Source organism: Artemia franciscana, chromosome 4 (genome assembly GCF_032884065.1).
Source record: "Artemia franciscana chromosome 4, ASM3288406v1, whole genome shotgun sequence".
In the NCBI taxonomy this organism is placed as follows: domain Eukaryota; kingdom Metazoa; phylum Arthropoda; class Branchiopoda; order Anostraca; family Artemiidae; genus Artemia; species Artemia franciscana.
Window position 1 is genome coordinate 56,386,157 of NC_088866.1, and position 20,264 is coordinate 56,406,420.

At 36.5% G+C, this 20,264-nt stretch overlaps 1 protein-coding gene and 1 long non-coding RNA gene across 2 annotated transcripts in view; one reads left to right on the forward strand and one right to left on the reverse strand.

Annotated features, from left to right (window-relative positions):
* The window catches only part of LOC136026645 (uncharacterized), a 580,251-nt gene that overhangs the window by 328,301 nt on the left and 231,686 nt on the right, over window positions 1-20,264 (forward strand). The gene's annotated exons all lie outside the window — the stretch shown is intronic.
* Window positions 792-13,053, reverse strand: LOC136025678 (DNA-directed RNA polymerase, mitochondrial-like). The gene is made up of 3 exons (XM_065701656.1): window positions 13,032-13,053; window positions 6,240-6,527; window positions 792-1,056 (listed from the first exon to the last, which is right to left on the reverse strand). The coding sequence occupies exons 2-3, from the start codon at window positions 6,414-6,416 to the stop codon at window positions 844-846; spliced, it is 390 nt and encodes a 129-aa protein (XP_065557728.1). The 5' UTR covers window positions 6,417-6,527; window positions 13,032-13,053; the 3' UTR covers window positions 792-843.

Below are 20,264 nucleotides of genomic sequence, written 5' to 3' on the forward strand. Positions count from 1 at the left end.
AGTATATTGATCATAAGAGTAGAGACTTTTACATCCTAATTTTCGGATTTTCCTTTGCCTCCAGAGGCGTGTGTTGAGCTGAGTAAATGATTCGAACCAAGGTATTCGAATTCACTCCTGACTTCTATGGGAGAGCCTGAATGGGAGGGGGGTTTTCTTGTAAGGATGCGTTTCGCAACCGCAGAAGAATATTGATCGTAAAAGTAGCGACTTTCACATCCTAATTTTCGGATTTTCCTTTGTCTTCAGAGGCGTGTGTTGCGTTGAGCAAATGCTTCGTAGCTAGAAGGTGTCCTGACATAGATTCTAGATGAGTGTCCACCATAATAGTCAACAATCGAACCAAGGTATTTTGGTTTCACTCATGATTTCCATGAGAGAGCCGCAAAGCATGATGGGGGGGGGGGGCTCCTTGTAAGGATGCGTCACCAGTCTTAGATGGGCTAATCTTCAGGCCCATCTGTACGGAGACGTTCGTTAATTCATTCATCAAGAACTGGGTCTTTAAACACCTTTCTGAAAGAATGCCGGTATCATCGGCGTAATCTCACTCAGTTACGAAGAAATCCACGCTGACTTCGATACAACGGAAACTGTAAACCTGAGCATTGGAGAAAATGGCAGAAAAGTGCAAAACTTGTACTGGCGACGTAAGCGTTATTAAATTGAAAATTACATAATAATCATTTCAGCATTTTGCTCTCCTGTACAGCTTATGCCTTGTAATATTAAAAATTTTCAACTATTACCAAAAACTTACCCAGGAATCTCTTTGAAAATAAAAGAAAATATACAGTCAAAAGTTTAATTAACAAAAATTAACTAAAAAAGAACTAAACATAATCAGCTAAAGAAGCATGTTGATTTTTTAACTTCTTCGAGATCAAAATCTCCTCGCGGAGGCACATGTGAAAACACTTCCAATTTTCTTGAATCAACACTGCCATACTTCTCAACAAGATGCTCAAATGGTTTTCCGTAGGTCTTCTCAAAAAAGCTAGACAGATTCTCCAAAATGGGCTGTGAATGAAGATCAACAAAAGAATCCCGACATATCTGAGAAAATGAATAAAAAAGTGTTAAAACATGGATGTTAGCGTTGAAATCAAAAAGGCACCAAAATTTATTCCTAGTGGTAAAAAGTTTTGCAAGAAATTAACATTTTGAAAGAAATTTCATACCTATTTCTTACAAAAGAGGGAATCCTGACTTCCAAAAAGGTATATACGTAGGAATCTATTTTGGAGAGGGAAGCAGGCCATTTTAGTCGGGGGGACACAGCTTAAAAAAGACACAAACATACCACATATAGGTAATACAAGAAATTGTAAGAAAAACTAAAAAAAGGCGAAAAAACTTACTCTAAATAGATTAGTAGTTCTTGTGTAACTCAGATTACTAAAAAGCAGGACACACGTACATTTGTATTCAAAAGCATCTAGCTAATAGAAGAGATTCCCTTGTTTATGCCTTGTTTATGTTGACTTATGCTCCTCCCCCAACTATTCTGATTAGACATTAATTACGCTAGTGTTGAATCTCGACAAGAGAATCGCATTTGATTTTTCCCGTGTAAAACCGGTTTGTGATGGGTGATACCCTAGTGCGGAATGCAGTACTGAACTTTATCTCAAGAGCTATGATAGCAGGTGTGAAAACAAATGTTTTTACAAGGCAAGGACACGAGTTTTTCAGCCGTGAAGCGATTTTAGAAGCGAAGGAAATTATCTATCGCAAGTCGGACTTACGGGAACGTGTAATAAAACATGTAAAGAACGAGGACAACTTGCTGGACATTGCGAAGATGTTCGCTCGCTGTGCCAAAGAAAAGAGACAGCTTCCTTAGTTCGTTATTTTTGAGCCCCATGAAGTTCCCGCCTGCAATGAAGAGATCGCTCCTCGTGTAGTGTCCACCGTCAACGAGATGAATCGCAAGTTCAATGGCCTGCCTGACCGTTTTAACCAGAAAACATTACAGTGGCTTGAGGGCAACACCGTTGATGCTCAAACTAATGAGTCTACCCCTTCTCCTCCGTCTTACTCAGTAGTCTTGAACAAGCCTCCTCCTACCATTGTTACCGCAGAAGAAAGGAAAAACTTCCTGTCGAATATTTGTGGTGATGCTTTGAATGATGACGATCTTGAACTCCGTCGAGGGAAGTACGAATGGCGCCTCGTAACTAGGAACAAATCTAAAGCAGCGGTACTAGCAACATCTATTAACGAAAAATCGCTTGAAACACTGGAAAGCGTTAAAACTCTCACTTTCATCGGTATGATCAAGTTTGTCCCAGCTCACATTAATGGTGACGCGCTTAAGAGAATTATACCGAATTGTGAAAAAGCTGATCAATGTGGCAAAACCAGATCCTTCCAATTATACTTCTCATCCCGCCAGCATCTGAAACACGCCATGAAAAACCCTCCTAAAATTTACTTGGAGCGGTACCCCATCGAGGAATTTATATTTCTTCCAAAGCGCTGTTTTAACTGCCAGAATTTTGGTCATATTTCCAGCTACCTGTTCTAGCCAGCAATTTTGCTCTCGATGCGCAGAAGGAGGTCACTGCTCTAGCCTGGACCAGTCCTGTGAAAACCCTATAGCATGCGCCCTCTGCAAATCAAAACGCCACACTTGCCATTCCTTCAAGTGCCCCACAATAATAAAAATCGTCAATGAGCTGAAGCGGCCCAATGTCTAATAGCCCAGCCTATGTCAAAATTACGTCATGGAACATGAACGGAGAGGCTCCAATAAACTTGCCATAATTAAAAAAAACAGAAGTTCCCAAATTCTCGCAAAATCCGGCTCTAGTTAAGTGTTGCAACGATGCTAAGTTTTGGTTTAGAATGTGGCAAGATTATGATAGGCCTAAATCCGGTCCTGTTAACTCCGTCCGTTTATGGACGAAACGAAAATTTGACAAGCAACTGAAAGCTCATCGTACCAAATTAAAAGAAGAGTACTCCAGAATCGTAAGTGACCCAAAACTAATTTGGAAAGCCCGGTTGAGCGAGCCGGCCACCGGAAAACCCCATGATTCGATTAGCGAAAAAGATTGGGAATCTTACTTTTCCAACAAATTCAGTGCCCCCGACCTAAATACGCGTAATCTCTTCGCAAAACGGCTAGAATTGGTATTATCCAACCAGTGTGTTCCTGATTTTATCGTTACTTACGGAAACGTACATGAAGCTGTTTTAAAGCCAAAGAAGAAACATTCCCGTGGTGTAGACGAACTGTGCACCCTAAATCTGCTACACGGTACCACTATGCTTATTGAGTATCTGACGCTGCTGCTCCAGATTATTTTCACCACTGATATAGTACCTAACTCTTTGTGCGTCAGTTTGCTTTCGCCCATCCTTAAAAAAGGGAAACCAACAGATTAATGCTCTTCGCACAGGCCAATCACTGTTGCTCCAGTGCTCTGTAAAGTTCTAGAGCTCTTAGTCACAAAAGAAATTCAATATTCGTACCGAATGACTGACCACCAGATCGGTTTCCGACCGGGTCTCGGTTGTGCTCACGCTCTCTTCAGTCTTGCCGCTATTCTAGCAGATTCTCACGAATCTGGTGACCTTATAGTGATCGGTGCTTTTGATGTGAGTAGAGTGTTTGATCCGTCGAATTACGCTCAGGCCCTTTTAGTAGCCGCTTACCAGCAAGGTGTAAACATCCGTGTCACTAGCGTACTGTACGATATGTATTGCCGTTTAAAAGCGCGTATAAAGATAGGTAACCGCATCACATCAGTGGTTGTTCCAGTAAAGAAAGGTGTCCGCCAGGGTTCATTATTATCCCCAAGTTTGTACAATAGCAGCGTTTTAAGTGCCCAGGCATGTATCAATGTTTCACGTACCTCCAAAAATATAAATGTATCGCTACATACATACGCAGACGATCTATTAAATCTAAGTCGGTCTATTAGGGGTCTGCAATCGAATTTCTAGATCCTACGTGATGAATACCGAAAAATCGGCCTCGCTTTCAATACTTCTAAATCTGCAGTTCTTTTTTCCAACGATAATTCTTCTCAGCCTGAACACCTCCTCCTGGGTAGCGAGTCAATTACCGTTTCATCTCACGTCGTGTATCTGGGTCTGCCCATAGGCCGTAACCTTAATGAAACTCGTCTAATGCTCGTCAAACGTGTCGAGAAAAAACTCCGCACCGCGTATGGGTCTATCGTCGCCAGAAGACTTCTCTTATGCCGAAAGTATCTCGCGAATATGTATAACGCTGTCGCACTGCCGCATATTCTATACATCACGCCATTTTGGAATTTATTAACTGACACCCAAAAACGCAAGTTCCGGTCCCTTTATTTTAGGTATGCGAAGTTCCTGCTGCGATGCCCCTTATCGGCGAGAAATATAGATAAACACAGGATTGCAGACCCCAGTATCGCAGCAACCCGGTTGAGTTCTAATTTCCAGGCAAAATGGAACCACCCTGGCTTAAACATTTCTACAGTTCTTGATTGTGTATTTTTCCATGTTGCGTTTTAAATTTCTCTCCGTTTTTCTTCTCTTTTTTCTTTTATTTTTTTTCCTTATACTCCGTTTTGTTCCATGTGAAAAATACGGGTAATAATATTTTACTTTCTTACTTACTTGCTAATAGGAGAATTATAAAATTGTGTTTGCCGGAAAAAAAAAATGTGGTTCATGGTGAGTGTTGGTCCCATCCAAGTACAACGAATACAACTAATGAAACGAATAAAACGTACCCTGCGTATAAGAGTTGCGTCCGAAACCCACTTTCTGAAGGAGTGTAACATAAACATTAAAATACGCATCAAAATAGACGTTTGGGAATAAATGGCATAAAAGTAACTTACTACTTCCGATTTCAGCGACATCAATACTAATAGAACAATAAAATTAGAACAACAGAAGTAGAACAATGAATAATAGAAATTTGCAACAAGAATTTTCTATCAGTATGACTGAATCTCATGACTCTGAATCTCACAGTTTCTAATGATCTTAAGTGTCCATACTCCTTCCTCCTTAAAGCTGCACGCACTGTCACCTTAAAAGAAAGGAGGGAAAAAATTTGCCTACTTTTCGCTAAATCAGTCATTTCCAATCCCCGTACTGAGGACTTACTCACTGATTTTCAGAATCCCATTAGACTCCGACTCTCCCGGTCAGCCTCCTTAGCAATCCCAACTTACTCTCCGATCCATGCTGTTATAGAGAGGTTTCGTAAAAGTTTTATCCCCTTTATTCTGGAACAACTTAATAATAATAATTCGTGATTATGTACTTGCCAAATTCCCCTTTTCCTCTATGGCCATTTTTATTTTGATTTACTGTAATGTTTTTGCAATTTAATTCTCAAGTTTACTGATTTACCCTTTATCTTTGATGATTTTGCCTTTTTTATTTCTTTTTAATTTTCAGTATTTTACTTAATGTACTGATTTGAATTTTTTTTCTTAACTTTTACTGACATATAAAGCGAATTCGGCTCTATAGAGCTTGTGATAGTGTTTTGAAAATAAATATTATCTTATCTTACCCCCTGCTAAGCAACCATCCAACTTTTCCGATACATTGATACAGTTGGGCATTCCATCTCAGTCAAAAATTTTATCATCCAATTATACACTCCTTGTAACAAACTTTGTCTTGATGTAAGTTTGTCATGATGTTAGCTTAATACTTTCAAAGACTCATTTTTGGCCTCAGTTAGAATTTGTCATTACAAAATTAATTACCCACATCGTTAAAGCCCAGAACAAGATTTTAAGTACACTTAAAAACTTTTTTTAAAACTTATTTCTCGCAAGCTGACCAATGGTCTGCGTAGCACACACCATTGGTCATTGGTCTGTTTGTCATACCGATTTGTGAATGACCGATTTGTTTGTTTGTCATACCTGTTTGCCAATGACCGATTTGCCATCGGTCATTGGTCATACACAGATCATTCGTCTGCGTACCGATCTTCTGATTTTCTGCCTTCGGCAGTGAGTGTAATGCGTGGCTGGGAGTAAATCAACCGACACCCATGTTTCCCCCAAATTTTTCCAAGAACCCATTTAGAGCTGGTTCGAATCTGGCTGAGCTTACACAGCAACACCACTGACCCCCATCCCAAACGCAATAACCAGCGGCACCAGGACTAGAACCCCTGTCCTCAGGATTTAAAATCTACTGCGAGAACCACTCGGCTAGGACAGCTCAATTTTGGGCACAGCTTTACCAAAAACTAGGCTAAAAGTTACCTTATTCATGACTTCAACTGAGCATGGATGAGTCCAGAAACAATCATGAACTGAAGCAAATGATATTCCCGCTCGTTGACAAAACAACGACGTCATCATCATATGACAAGAGTCTAATGAATGGACGAAATTTGGAGCAAATGCATTCTTCTGCTTAACAGAGTTAGGCCTCTCCATTCTAACATCCTTAGAATAAGTTTGAACAACTGGGAGACCAAGTGGAGTGATCCATTCAATATGTTGACCACAGTCTAGAGAAATGACGCGTGCACAGTCATTAAACCAATCCTGTAAATAATAGAAGCAAATAAGTAGTCGTCCTTCCAAGGAAGTAGAATCGTCTTTGATGTAACAGAGACCACTAGGACTCTAAGCCTTAAGCAATCTATACGCAAATTGCAGAGAGCAGATTTCGTCGTTTTTTCAATTAATATATGTTAAACAAACATTTTTTTTTATTCCTATATTCACGGTGCCAGACACTCTAAGCATCTGATGCACTACCATCAGGGAGGGTGGCTGGTTCCACATCACTTTTGACTCTTAAAAGCGAACTAGAACTAACATCTCCAATTAAATGAACCTCTTCTGAAGTTCTCACGACCACCCCTTCCACAAGAACCTTATATGCCCCTGGGGCTTAGCTTAAAACCCTTACCCATCGACTCTGGGGAATCTGTCAACCCCAAGGCTTTGTTAAATGATCTTTTGACTATTTTTGAACAATCCCTCCGATCACTTTGAATCTTAAAAATGGTGCTGGAACTTCTGGTTTCCAATCAAATGAGCCCCCTCCAAAGTTTATGTGACCGCCCTTTCCATAAAAACCTTACATGCCCTTGGAGCATGATTTACAACCCTTACGCTGAGGGCTTCAAGGGGGTGTGCCATTCTCAAAGACATAATTTCCAGACCTTTCAACTGAGCTGAACGGCTATCTGAAAATTTTGATTGGGTGTGTTTAGAGAAATGATGACCGAGTGGTAGGGGGCTTGTTGCCCTCCAATCACTTTTGGCTTCTAAAAAGGGCACTATCCCTTACAATTTCCAATCAAATGAGCCCTTTTTGGAGTTTCTACGACAACAAATAGCCATCTCAAAAGTTCTATCGGATGCATTCAGGGAAAATGCGACATGTGGGGAGGGGATGATGGCTGCCCTCCGATCACTTTGACTCTTAAAAAGGGCACTAGAGCCTGACAACTAATGACAGCCTGACGCTAATGACAACCAGCATACACATAACATGTTTTAAGTGTGTCAATATCCCTCTCGAAATTTCTTAAAAGTTTCACTTTAATACCATAACACTTTTAGTAGACCTGGGATCAAACATGTCCCCTCTCCAAACAGTTCGTGGTAACGAACTGTAGTAAGGAGCGACCCGGCTCAATCGTAATCAAAACTCTAAAAAACGGAATTTTGATACCAATAGTTACATCATAAGCATCGAATTTTAATGCTGATTCTAAATATAAAAGTGTCATCAAGTTTAGTCTTACCCCTCAAAAGTTACGAGAATTGAGAAAATTTGCATTATTTTAGAAAATAGGGAGAAAACGCCCCCCTAAAAGTCATAGAATCTTGAGAATGACACTATCAGAATTAGCGTATCCGACCACCCTACTGTAGAAGTTTCAAGTTCTTATCTACAAAATGTGGAATTTCATATATTTTTGCCAGAAGACAGATCACAAATGCGTGTTTTTTTTATTTTTTGTTTTTCTGTTTTGTTTTGTTTTTTTCCAGGAGTGATCATATCGACCAAGGTACTAGAATGGTCCTAGAATGTCGCGAGAGGGATCATTCTAACGGAAATGAAAAGTTCTGGTGCCCTTTCTAAGCGACCCAAAAAGTCAGAGGGCACCTAGATCCTCTCCCATGCTCTTTTTTTTCGAAATTCACCGGATCAAAATTTTGAGACAGCCATTCTTTTCAGCATAGTCGAAAAACCTAATAACTATGTCTTTGGGGACGACTTAATCCCCCACAGTCCGCGGGGGAGGGGCTGCAAGTTATAAATTTTGACCATAGTTTACATATAGTAATAGCTATCGGGAAGTGTAAAGACACTTTTAGGGGGAATGTTTCGAGCTGGGATGGGAATGGGTTGGGGAAGGGGATTAAATTCGAGGATCTTTCCATGGAGGAATTTGTCACGAGGGAAGAAAATGTCCGTGAAGGAGGACAGGATTTTCAAGTATTGTTAAAAAAAAGCAATGAGAAAATAAATAAATACAAGTTTTTTCAACCGGAAGTAAGGAGCAACATTAAAACTTAAAACGAACAGAAAATATTATGCATATAAAGGGGTTCGTCTCCTCCACTATACCTTGATCTTTATACCAAAGTATTTTTAGTAATTTGAACTATTTGTTTTACGGCCTTTGTGATTCAGGGGTCCCAAATAATTGAGATGAAATTCAAGCTTTAGCGTAAAGAGTGAGGTATTGACGAGGGGCCGAACCCCCTCATATACGTAATAAAATATACAAATATAAAAGTTCGTTATGTAAGTTAATTCGTAAGTTACGTTAATAAAAATGTTCGTAAAAAAAGTTCTAGTTGTATTTTTAAGTAACCAAAAATCGGAAAGTAGCTAGGCCTCCTCTCCCACCCCTTTTTTTCAAAATCGTCCGATCAAAACTATGAGAAAGCCATTTAGCCAATAAAATATTGATATGCAAATTTCGTTTAAAATATTCATGTGCGGTGAGCCAAAATAAAAACAGGTATTAATTCAAAAACGTTAAGAAATCAAATAAAAAAACAAGCTTTTTTAACTGCAAGTAAGGAGCGACATTAAAACTTAGAACGAACAGAAGTTATTCCGTATATGAAAGGGGATGTCCCCTCCTCAACACCATGCTCTTTACGCTAAAGTTTGTTGATATATTTTTTTCAAGCAGAGTTGTGAGAAAGAGTCAAACTTTAGCGTCAAGAGTGAAGCGTTGAGGAGGGGACAACCCCTTTCATATACGGAATAATTTCTTTTAGTTTTAAGTTTTAATATCACTCCTTACTTGCAGTTAAAATAAAACTTTTTTTTATTTAATCAAACAGTTAGTGGTAACGAACTGTAGTAAAGATCGACCCGGCTCAATAGTAGCCAAAACTCTAAAAAATGGAATTTGATACCAATACCTACATCAAAAGAATTGCATTTTAATGCTGATTTTAAATATATAAATTTCATCAAGTTTAGTCTTACCCATCCAAAGTTACGAGCCAGAGAAAATTTGCGTTATTTTACAAAATAGGGGGAAACGCCCCCTAGAAGTTATAGAATCTTAACGAAAATCACACCATCAGATTCAGCGTATCAGAGAACCCTACTGTAGAAGTTTCAAGCTCCTATCTACAAAAATGTGGAATTTTGTATTTTTTGCCAGAAGGCAGATCACGGATGCGTGTTTATTTGTTTTTTTTTTTGTTTTTTTTTTTTGTTTTTTTTTCCAGGGGTGATCGTATCGACCCAGTTGTCCTAGAATGTTGCAAGAAGGCTCATTCTAACGGAAAAGAAAAGTTCTAGTGCCCTTTTTAAGTGACCAAAAAAACTGGAGGGCACCTAGGCCCCCTCCCACGCTAATTATTTTACCAAAGTCAACGGATCAAAATTCTGAGATAGCCATTTTATTCAGCGTAGTCGAAAAACCTTATAACTATGTCTTTGGGGACGACGTACTCCCCCACAGTCCCCATGGGAGGGGCAACAATTTACAAACTTCGACCAATGCTTACATATAGTAATGGTTATTGGGAAGTGTACAGGCGTTTCCAGGAGGATTTTTTTTTGTTGGGGGAGGGGTTGAGAAGAGGGGGATATGCTGGGGGAACTTTCCATCGATAATTTGTCATGGGGGAAGAAAATCTCCATGAGGGGAGGATTTACTAGCATTATTTAAAAAAAATAAAAAAAAAATGTGAAAAAGTTCTTTCAGCTGGAAGTAAGGAACAGCATTAAAACTTAAAACAAACAGAAATTATTACCCATTTGAGGGGCTCACCTCCTCCTAATACCTCGCTCTTTACGCTAAAGTATTTTTACTAATTTCAACTATTTATTCTACGGCTTTTGTGATTCTGGGGTCATTCTTAATGAATTGGGACAAAATTTAAGCTTTAGTGTAAAGAGCGAGGATCTGACAAGGGGGCGAACCCCCTCATATATGTGATAAAAATATGAGAATACAAAAGTTTTTTACGTAAGCTAATTTATAAGTTACGTAAATCTTTTACTAATAAAAATATTCGTAAAAAATTAAAAGTTCTAGTTGCCTTTTTAATTAGCCAAAAAATCGGAGGGCAACTAGGCTTCCTCCCCCGCTCTTTTTTTCTCAGAATCATTCGATCAAAATTATGAGAAAGCCATTTAGCCAAAAAAAAAAAAAAAAATGCAAATTTCGTTTTAATTATTCCTCTGCGGAGAGCCAAAATCAAAACATAAATTGATTCAAAAATGTTCAGAAATTAAATAAAAAAAACAAGTTTTTTTAACTGAAAGCAAGGAGCGACATTAAAACTTAAAACGAACAGAAATTACTTCGTAAATGAAAGAGGCTGCTTCCTCATCAACGCCCCGCTCTTTACGCTAAAGTTTTTTACTGTTTTAAAAAGAAGAATTGAGAGACAGAGTCAAACTTTAGCGTAAAGAGCAGGGCACAAAAATGTGTAAAGAACTACCTCTGATAATTTGGGAAACTTCCCAAATTGCAAGCTATAAGTGTGTATCATGTTTGAAAAACATTTTGCTACTGTCTATTACTTCTACTGTGAATAATATATAACGGATAAAACCATACTATCACTTTATTCCAATAGATAAGGGTAAAAATATTGAGAAGCGGCCCAACAAGTCAAATTAGTGCTGAGGGAGCTGTTTTATTGTTCAGTTTCTTCTCTATTTTCAATATCAGACTTGACTGAAATCTTCACACTTGAAGATTTAGTGAAAACGTAAATAAGGAGCACAAATTCATGATTATATTAGATTCTGCTTCTCCAGGATCGTAAGACATGGCAAAATGGCTACCAGACTGAACAGTATAAAGTCTTTTTTCATTATTCTTCACTAAATTACCCAAATTAGGGAAGGGGTAGGAACTGGAAAATACTTTCCTAAAAGGAGGAGATACCTACAAATCCCAAAAAGTCATGGCGAGAATTCCATGTTTTGAAGCCTTAGACGTAGCCAGCCCCACTCCCAGGAGAACTATCCTAACCGTGGCGTAATTTGCTACGGAGCAGGGTAGCAACTGCCCCCGCAGACCCCAGTTTACTCCCCCCCCCCCTCCTAGCTGATATTTAACGTCTTCAAAAATATTGACAAAACTAAGACAGACCTACATAATTCAGGTATGAACAGAAACAGATCAGTTTTCCTTACTATTCCTTTGCCTTTATGGTACTATATGGTTCATTTTTCATTGTCATTTTCACTTAAAACGGAAAAATTGAATCCAGACTTGCCCCATTTTGACGAATAACACCACTACTCCTAACCACAACAAAGCCTAACCTGTAAGCACCTAAGCATGTATTTTTCTAAACTAAGCCTCATTAAATTTCAAATACTGCCCAGTAGCCACTATAAGTACATCGTAGTAAATGCAGCCGAAATAAAACAATAATTACACTTTTGAACTAGTACGCTAAAAGTGATTTACTGAGTTTCAACGGATGATGAGTCAAACCCTGAGGATGTTTCCCAGGACTTTTAAAACAGATAATCAGGTACCGAATATTATCTAGCCACCTGCCTTTTCATTCTTGAGGGGTCAAAAGGGCAACAATACTGCAGTATTGGGTGCGTTTGTTTACTTGTCTGATTACTAATCTGATTAATCCAAGCGTTTTTTGAGACACATATGACGTCAGAGGTTAGTCGGATTATCCCCTCAAACGCTCAGGATTACTTGTCCGTGGGCTGGCACTTTATAACCCCCAAATAAAAAGATTATTTGAGGATTGTGACGTCAATGCTATATATTTTTTTAAATGGATAAACATGTGAAATCGTTAAGTCTAGAGAAAAGACAAGGAAACTGTAAATAATAGAAATAATCTTAGCTTTTCAGTGACCTGTAAGTAATATTATGCATATTCCTTAGTATCTAAAGGGTTTTTGGTGTTCTAGGCCTGTCTTGCATAGGCTAAGCTTCATAAGGAGTCAGAAGAAAAGTTTTTTTGTTATTAAAAAGGTTGATTCTTAGGGAGGCAGCTATCACATTGGTGAGTTAGTCAAATGTTATTATATCAAACAGGCCTAGTTTCTAAACCGTCCTATAATTTTTAGTTGAAAAAAATTTAGAATGATTAGGCCAATACCTATAGCCTTTTATAGAGTCTATATTTGTTGAGATTGCTATTTAAACTGGATTTTTAAGATACAGTAGGGGTAAAATTTTACTTTAGCTACTTTTGGCTATCTTTGAAAGAGGTTAGGCTAGGAAAATGAAACTTTCAGGGATGTGTCTACAGGCTAAAGTATGTCCCAGGAAGGTATTTTGAAGTACCTACTTCTACTTCTTTTCCCTCTAAAGGGTCCTGACATTTTTGGGTGCCTTATTTTTTGGTTATCAGTTTCTTTTTCTCTGGCCTTAGACAACTCCTGTTGATTGAGCAGAACTTTAAGCCATAACACTGTTTTTTTCTAATTCTAGAAATAATCTTTTATGCCACCTCATTATAGGTTAAATATATGGCTTATATTATTTATTCTCCATGAATTTTTGTTTTATTTGATTTCATTGTTGTCAGTTGCTTTCTGTTAAAAATACATTTATTTTTTACATCAAGCTTCTTCTTTTGTGAAAAAATGTGAACTGTTTTTCTTTTTATATATTGTATAAAATGTAAAGGAATACCTGGCCCTTCATTTCACAGATTCAACGGAAAGTATTTGAGGCATCTTACATCAAAATTCATTTGACACATTTTAATGGGTTTTTTTTAGATGACATAGGACACCATTAAAGTTTTGCATTTGCTAAAAATTGTCTTAAAAAGTACCAAGTTTAGAGAGTTATGTTAATATTTTTCTTGCTGATGAGTGTAATTTTTTTTAAATTCCTTCTGTTTAAAGCATTTTAGAGAGATTCTGAGCCAACCATGGGTATATTGTTGTTACAAATGATTTTTCTCAAATGGGCTTGTGGAAAACAAGTAGAACATATAATTTCTCTTTTTTTATTATTTCAAAACCAGAATATCACAAAACTAAGCATTAATATTGCTGATTGAACCTTAAGTAAATACAATCCCTGATGGAGTTTTGTTGATACCTGTTTAAAAATTTATTTGTCTTAATGAAATACATATTGTTTGTGGGACAGCAATGAGCATCTATGACTTGAGTTTTTTTTTTTTTTTCAATATTTTCTTTTTTCCAAATAATTTTTGTTCTCTGGTGACATTTGTGTTCCTTCCTAAGTGGCTGGCACTCTAGGTCAAGAATCCTTTATCCAAAGGGCACAGGTTTAATTTTGTGCATTAGCAGTTTATTTGGTTTGGGACAAAGGTCAGTGATGTAACTCTGTAAGTTCAGCCAGAATTGGCCCAAACTTAACAGGTTACCTAGGGAAATCTGGGTTCAGTAAGCAGGAAGGACATGCAAAAGCATAGGATGACTGGTCCCTAGCTTCCTATTGCACTTCCTGTCTAAAGGATTACCTGGTCCTTTACTAGGCTTCTGACTTAGCCATAGGAGCTTTCTTTTAAACCCATTAAAAATAAGTACAAAGGAAGAAATGCCAGTAAGGTGGTCCTTCCTTTTCAATGAATTTTTGATGTACAGACAACAGTGTAGGTCATAAGAATTGGCTGGTGAATGTTTTGCAAGGTTTAAAAATTTAGGGCAATTGCTCAGGTAGCCAACTGAGCACAAAAGTAAAATTTTGTGAATGGTTTTTCTTTGTGAATGTTATATTTATGTCATGTCCAGAATTTTAAAGTTAATCTTCATTGTTTTGTTTTAATTTCCATGGCCCTAGGACTTTAGTGTATTAAAACCTACCTTATGTCCATCCATTTTCTTTTAAACAGAGAGGAGTTCTATGTTTCCTAGCTTCAATAAATTTATATGCAATTTTGAGACCAGGGTTACAAAGTAGGTCAAAACTTGCAAGTGGAACTATGATATGACTAATTAATTTGTAAGAAATGTATATCAATTTAAAGATTTAAAAAATTATGTAGAAAACAAACAAGACAAATAAATAAAAGTATCCCTTTACAACCATTTAATTAAGTGTAACAAATGTAGATTATCCCTAAGATTGAAATGAACAAAGCTTCAATTATGAATCTGTTTTCTTTAAACAGACTGAAGGGATAAACCTCCAAGCTATGACAAATTCAATCTCACTTTTGATCACTTTCCTTTTCAATAGGAACTTTCTTTGGATTTTTTTCAACCAAGTAAAAACAGTAGGGACATGATCAGGTATAAGTGACCTTCCACTAAGCCTACATACCCAGGGGAAAATTGTGCAGCTATACTAATAATTGATAAATTTTTTGTTGTTCATATGTTTGATTTACAAATAAAGTGAACATACTCCTTGATGCCTTTTTATATTTTTTACAAACATAATAAGTGCTTCAAGTACAAGTTTTTGAGCTCTTGAAAATGACCAAAGTATACTCAAATAGTTTTTGGGTATAAGAAAGCTTAAAACATTGGTCTCAAACTTACTGTTTCATTATTAATCCAATTTTTACATGTTGTATAATCTATGAGCACTGATTTTCCACAATTAAGTTGGATTAATAAATTTTACAATATTATGCTGTATTTCTTCTTCTTTGATGCCAAATTTTCCATTCAGGTACATGTTTTTGGTCATTTTTGACAAAATAATGTATGTTTTTCACTGCCAAAATTTGTTAGGTTAAGTAAGGTCAAAAAGAGCTTAAACTTGAACTAGCAAAATAAGCAATTATTATATTTGTAAAGAACATACAAAAAGGCATCAAGTGGTATATTCACTTTATTTGTAAATCAAAATATGAACAACAAGAAATTCACCTCTAACATGCCTAATTTGCAAACATATAGCCCAAATTATATATTTCCAATGTTTTCTGCCACCTTTTACTTGTTTTTCCAGTTCTTGTTTTGCCACAGTTGCCTCAATTAACAGGTACTAGGGTTGAGGGATAGATTGGCAGAATCAATAGAAAATATGTAATTTCAGCTATAGATTTCCATATTAGGAGGGTTGGGGCTAAAGTAGAGCAGGGCTGCATGTAGAAAGCTATAATTATTATGTAAATTACAAAGAATCATCTTTTTTTAACAGGTTTTCTTCTATAGGTCTACAGGTCCTTCTCTTGGCTTATACCACATCAAGCATTATATAACCAAAGAAGAATAAGTAGCAAAAAGCTATATATACATAAGCAAATGTTATTTAACAATGACTTCTCTAGTGCTTAACTATGACCCCTTAGTAATATTAACAAGAAACAAGGGTAAAACTGGTGCAAACAGTATTACTGGCTTTCATATAAAGTGAATATATCACTTGATGCCTTCTTTTACGCTCTTTACAAATATAATAATTGCTTCTACTGCAAATTCAGATTTAAGCACTTTTTCACCTCTTGACCTCTTAAAAATGACCTATAAATGGAGTCATTACATAAAAAAAATTCAAGCAATGGTTAGTTTACATATTTAATATATGCTACACTTTACCCCCACCCCCTGATGTGCAAATATATAGCCCAAATTTGTTTCTAAACTATTACAGATTTGTAATGACCCCATATATAGGTCATTTTTAAGAGGTCAAAAAGTGCTTAAATCTGAACTTGCGATAGAAACGATTATTATATTTGTAAACAGCATTAAAAAGGCATCAAGTGATATATTCACTTTATATGAAAGCCAGTAATACTGTTTGTACCAGTTTTACCCAATGGTAAAACTGGTGCAAACATAAATAGGTAACAGAAAAAGTGAAATTTAGTGTAAATGACAATCAGGAACTGGATACTGGATCAAGGGGGCCAAAAACAGGGCTATATAATTGGAGTTCAAAGAACGTGGTGATTTTTTAGTGAAAAAAAAAACACTTCTCTGGCTAATTTAGGACTTTGAATTAATTAGCCAGCCAAAATTTTCCTATCCTATACAATTGAAATAATTTTCCCTTTTCAGAGCATTAAGACAATTTATTACAATAAAAAATATCCAAAGCATCTTGAATGGAATGACTTAAAAAGGCAAATGACAACCACAATTTGAAATCTTACAATTAAACTTCTGGCCACACAAATTGTATTAGGCTACCCAGCTCTGAAATAATTGCTGAAGGTGTATTTGCCTGTAAAATTAGAAACAGGCCCAAAGTCCCAGCCTCTTCCTTGTCAAAACTTCACATAACATTAAAACAATAATTACACGTGACCAATGTTGTTATTATTCACAATTAATCTTGCCGTTTTAAGTGACACGTGGCCAGACAAGTATTTGTTGCTATCTTTTAGGGGTTAAACCTCGATTAGTAAAAATCCCATTGGACAAGTAAACAAACGCACCCATTATCAAGACAAGTGGACTTTAAAATGGACTTGAAAGGAAGTGACTTGTTATCTTCTTCTCTGAGAATTGAGATTCTTTTTAATGATTTTTTACTAAGGAGTGCTGCCAATCTTGCTGAATAATCATTACAAAAAAAAACATTTAAATTGTATGAATAGGTTAAATAAAGTAACAACCAAGCCGGCCCTAGAGACAAAGAAGCTCAGTGCAACTAATAGGTTATGTTCCTGCACTCAAGCATGGCAGAAGGTATAGGCAACAGCTAAAGTGCAAGAGCCACCCCTGAAACCCTGATTGGGGTTAGCGGTTTAAACATTAAAGACCTCAAAATGACTTGACAAAATACATAGACAAAACTTCTAGTGCGTCGCTACTACTACTAACAACTCGCTGCAGCACCAAACTGCCTGAGGTTTGGTGCTTTTTAAAACACAGCTACACATGCGCCTCCTCAATCCCAATCTATTCAAAGCTTTCCTCTTTATAACCTCCCAGGAAGTTCCATTTACATTAAATCTTTCCTTCCAACTTCCTGCCACCCCATTCGAGACAACCTGCTTTTTGTTTGGCCGACGAAGACGAACTTTGGCAACCTGTCATCCTTCACCCGCATAACGTGCCCTGTCCAACTCAACCTTTCTTTCATTATAGCCCTAGAAAGTAGGATTGAACCACATTTTTGAACAGATAACTGTTTGAGCCAGTCGGGCATCCAGTTATGGAAAAAGTTCCAAAGTTACAAGTAGCAGAATTCGAAAGAATTCAAAAAGCTGCCAAATCTGCCAACAATTTCAAAATCGTCCAACAAATAGCCATGAAAGCTGCCGAGTAGCATTGCTACTATGCAACACCACTTTTTCCGCAGCGGCGGGCGCCCAAGACAATCCGTAAGCAATTTCTAAGGAAAACATCTAGCAAATCGTCCTTCGCTTTTTGGAGCGCAAGCGCTACAGAACAATGCTTGACCACTGTACTCACTGTGGCTTCTAATATTCTGTATTCTAATGCATTGGCTTATTTTTTATATACAAATGAACTAGCCACGTTGCTTCATAAAAAGGAAAGTTAGCACATAGCTCTTTACTAGGTTGCAGCTATCGCTGCAACCTAGTAAAGAACGAAGTTCAGCCCATAATAACTGAAAATTTAACGATAGGAAGAATTTACCACTCCAACCATAGGCGTCTATTTCCCATAAATAATACTTTCTTTTTATATTCTCAGAATCACAAGATTCCGAATAAGTTGGACTAGGAAAAACATACCAAACCCATTCCATCTAAAATTCTTAGATACCATCAATACAAGGGGACAGGCCACTAATCGGGATTCATGCAAGGTTTTTACTAGAAATGGTCAAAATTTGTATTTTATTTTAAACATCACGTTTTGTCACACAAAATAGCAATTAAATATAGCAATTTCCTTTCATACGAGCACTTAAACAGCTCTCTATAATTTTCTAGTACCCTTGCAGTGATGAAGAAAATAAAAAGAAAAAAGAGGATGCATCAGTGATCAGTGCTACCTATGCAAAAAGTGCTTTTTCTTGCTGTTCAAGGTGGGGGGGTTGTAAGTTTCCTGTACGGAATAAAAGACGAATCCAGGATTTCTATTCGGGGGTGGGGGGTGCTTACAAAAAAAAACTTAAAGAGATGCATCAAAAACTTGTTCATATTCAGTTTTGTAACGTTATGACAAGTCTGACAAATATTTTCTTCTTTTTTTTTTGGGGGGGGGGGTCAAATCCTGCAAATGAAACTATGCCTACCACTTCACTTTTTCTAGTTGTTGAAATCACCTCAAGATTATATATTATATTGCCCAGAAACTGTTAAAGAACAAATGCAGAACTGCTTTCCAATGGAAACATATTTGAACCACCCTTTTTTAAACGATTCAATAACAATGAAAATTAGAAGACATTATATTATTCAAAAAATAGCCCTTTCGCCTCTACATCCTCTCCCTCTGATCAAAACTCCAAAGAAAAAAACGTTATAATGGACTGCAGAAAAAAATCTACAGTACAATTGTTCTAAAAATGGACAAATGTTTATCAAGCTCAATGCCAATTCCATGATAATCTGAAATTTTCCTGATTCTATGTAGTCGCCATACAGTAGGAATTTATTCGAGAGGGGCCCAAAATTAAAAAAAAAGTATTAAATCATACGGAAACCATATTGGAAAATTCCTGAAGCCTAGACATTTTAAAAACGTGGTTCTTCAGCCCCTCTCTCCCAAGCGTTGGTCCCTGGATTCCAATCAAATATAAAAGAACACCCAAATTTGGATATTTACGAAATCATGGAAGAGCCGGAAAATTTCGTCTTTAGTGTAATGTGAACCTGATGAAACATTAGAATACAATGATCGAAGGGTATGAGAAACAGGAAAGAGAGTAAACTCAAGTTTTTTTTTAATTGGGGGAGGAGTACTTGAGCCCCAAGGTATTTAGCCTCTTCCTCTGGATTTTCAAAATATTGTTTTGGGGTATTCTCACCGAAAATTTTTTTTGGTATTTTTATTGAAAAAACAAGGACATCACACCCTAGATTTCAAAAACATATCCCCCCCTACATTTCCGTGAATTAATGCCTCTTGCTAGAGTAGACTTGTTAGATAGCGATTTGTCAAAGGAGCAAGATTTATTTAATTTTTACCTGTTCATCTCTTTTTATTTTAGATTTACTTTACTTTTCGATTTTAATTTCAATCAAAGTAAAATTATACTAACGTTAAGATTGTTTAATTTTTTCTTGTTCCAAAATTAGCCTTTTATTATAAGATATTTTATACGAAATTAGCTCCTTTTCTATGTAACGTCCTCCTTGTTCCTGAATTAACTAAAAAAAAAAAACATTTTCCATAAAATAAGTTTTTCAAAAAAAGTAAAGAACTACATTAAACCAAAAATGAACAAAAACAGAATCAAATAATCTACCAAGCATACAACTACCAGAAATCAGCATCAATAAATAAGTGAAACCCAAAACGAACTGAAATTAAAATAAATAACCGAGTCAAACTCAAAAGGAGCGGAAATCAACATGAGTAGGGTTCAAAACCCTATTGCTTTCTAAAAGCCAGAGTATATTTTGCAACTTACAAAAAAAAAATCAAATTAATTTGCATTGTCAGTTTAATATACATATGCTGATATTTATTCCTTAAAATCGTAATTAATTTCGATTTCTTAAAGTTATAAAAGTGAAAACGTTTAAAAGAATTTTTTTCAGAAAAGTGCAAAATATATTCTGGCTTTTAGAGACCACAGGGGTTCTGAACCCTACTTATGTTAATTTCTACTCGTTTTGAGTTTGACTCGGTTATTTATTTTGATTTATTTTTGTTTTGGGTTTCATTTATTTATTGATGCTGATTTGTAGTAGTTGTATGCTTGGTAGATTATTTGATTCCGTTTTTATTCATTCTTGGTTAAATGGAGTTCTTTGCTTATTTTGAAAAACTTA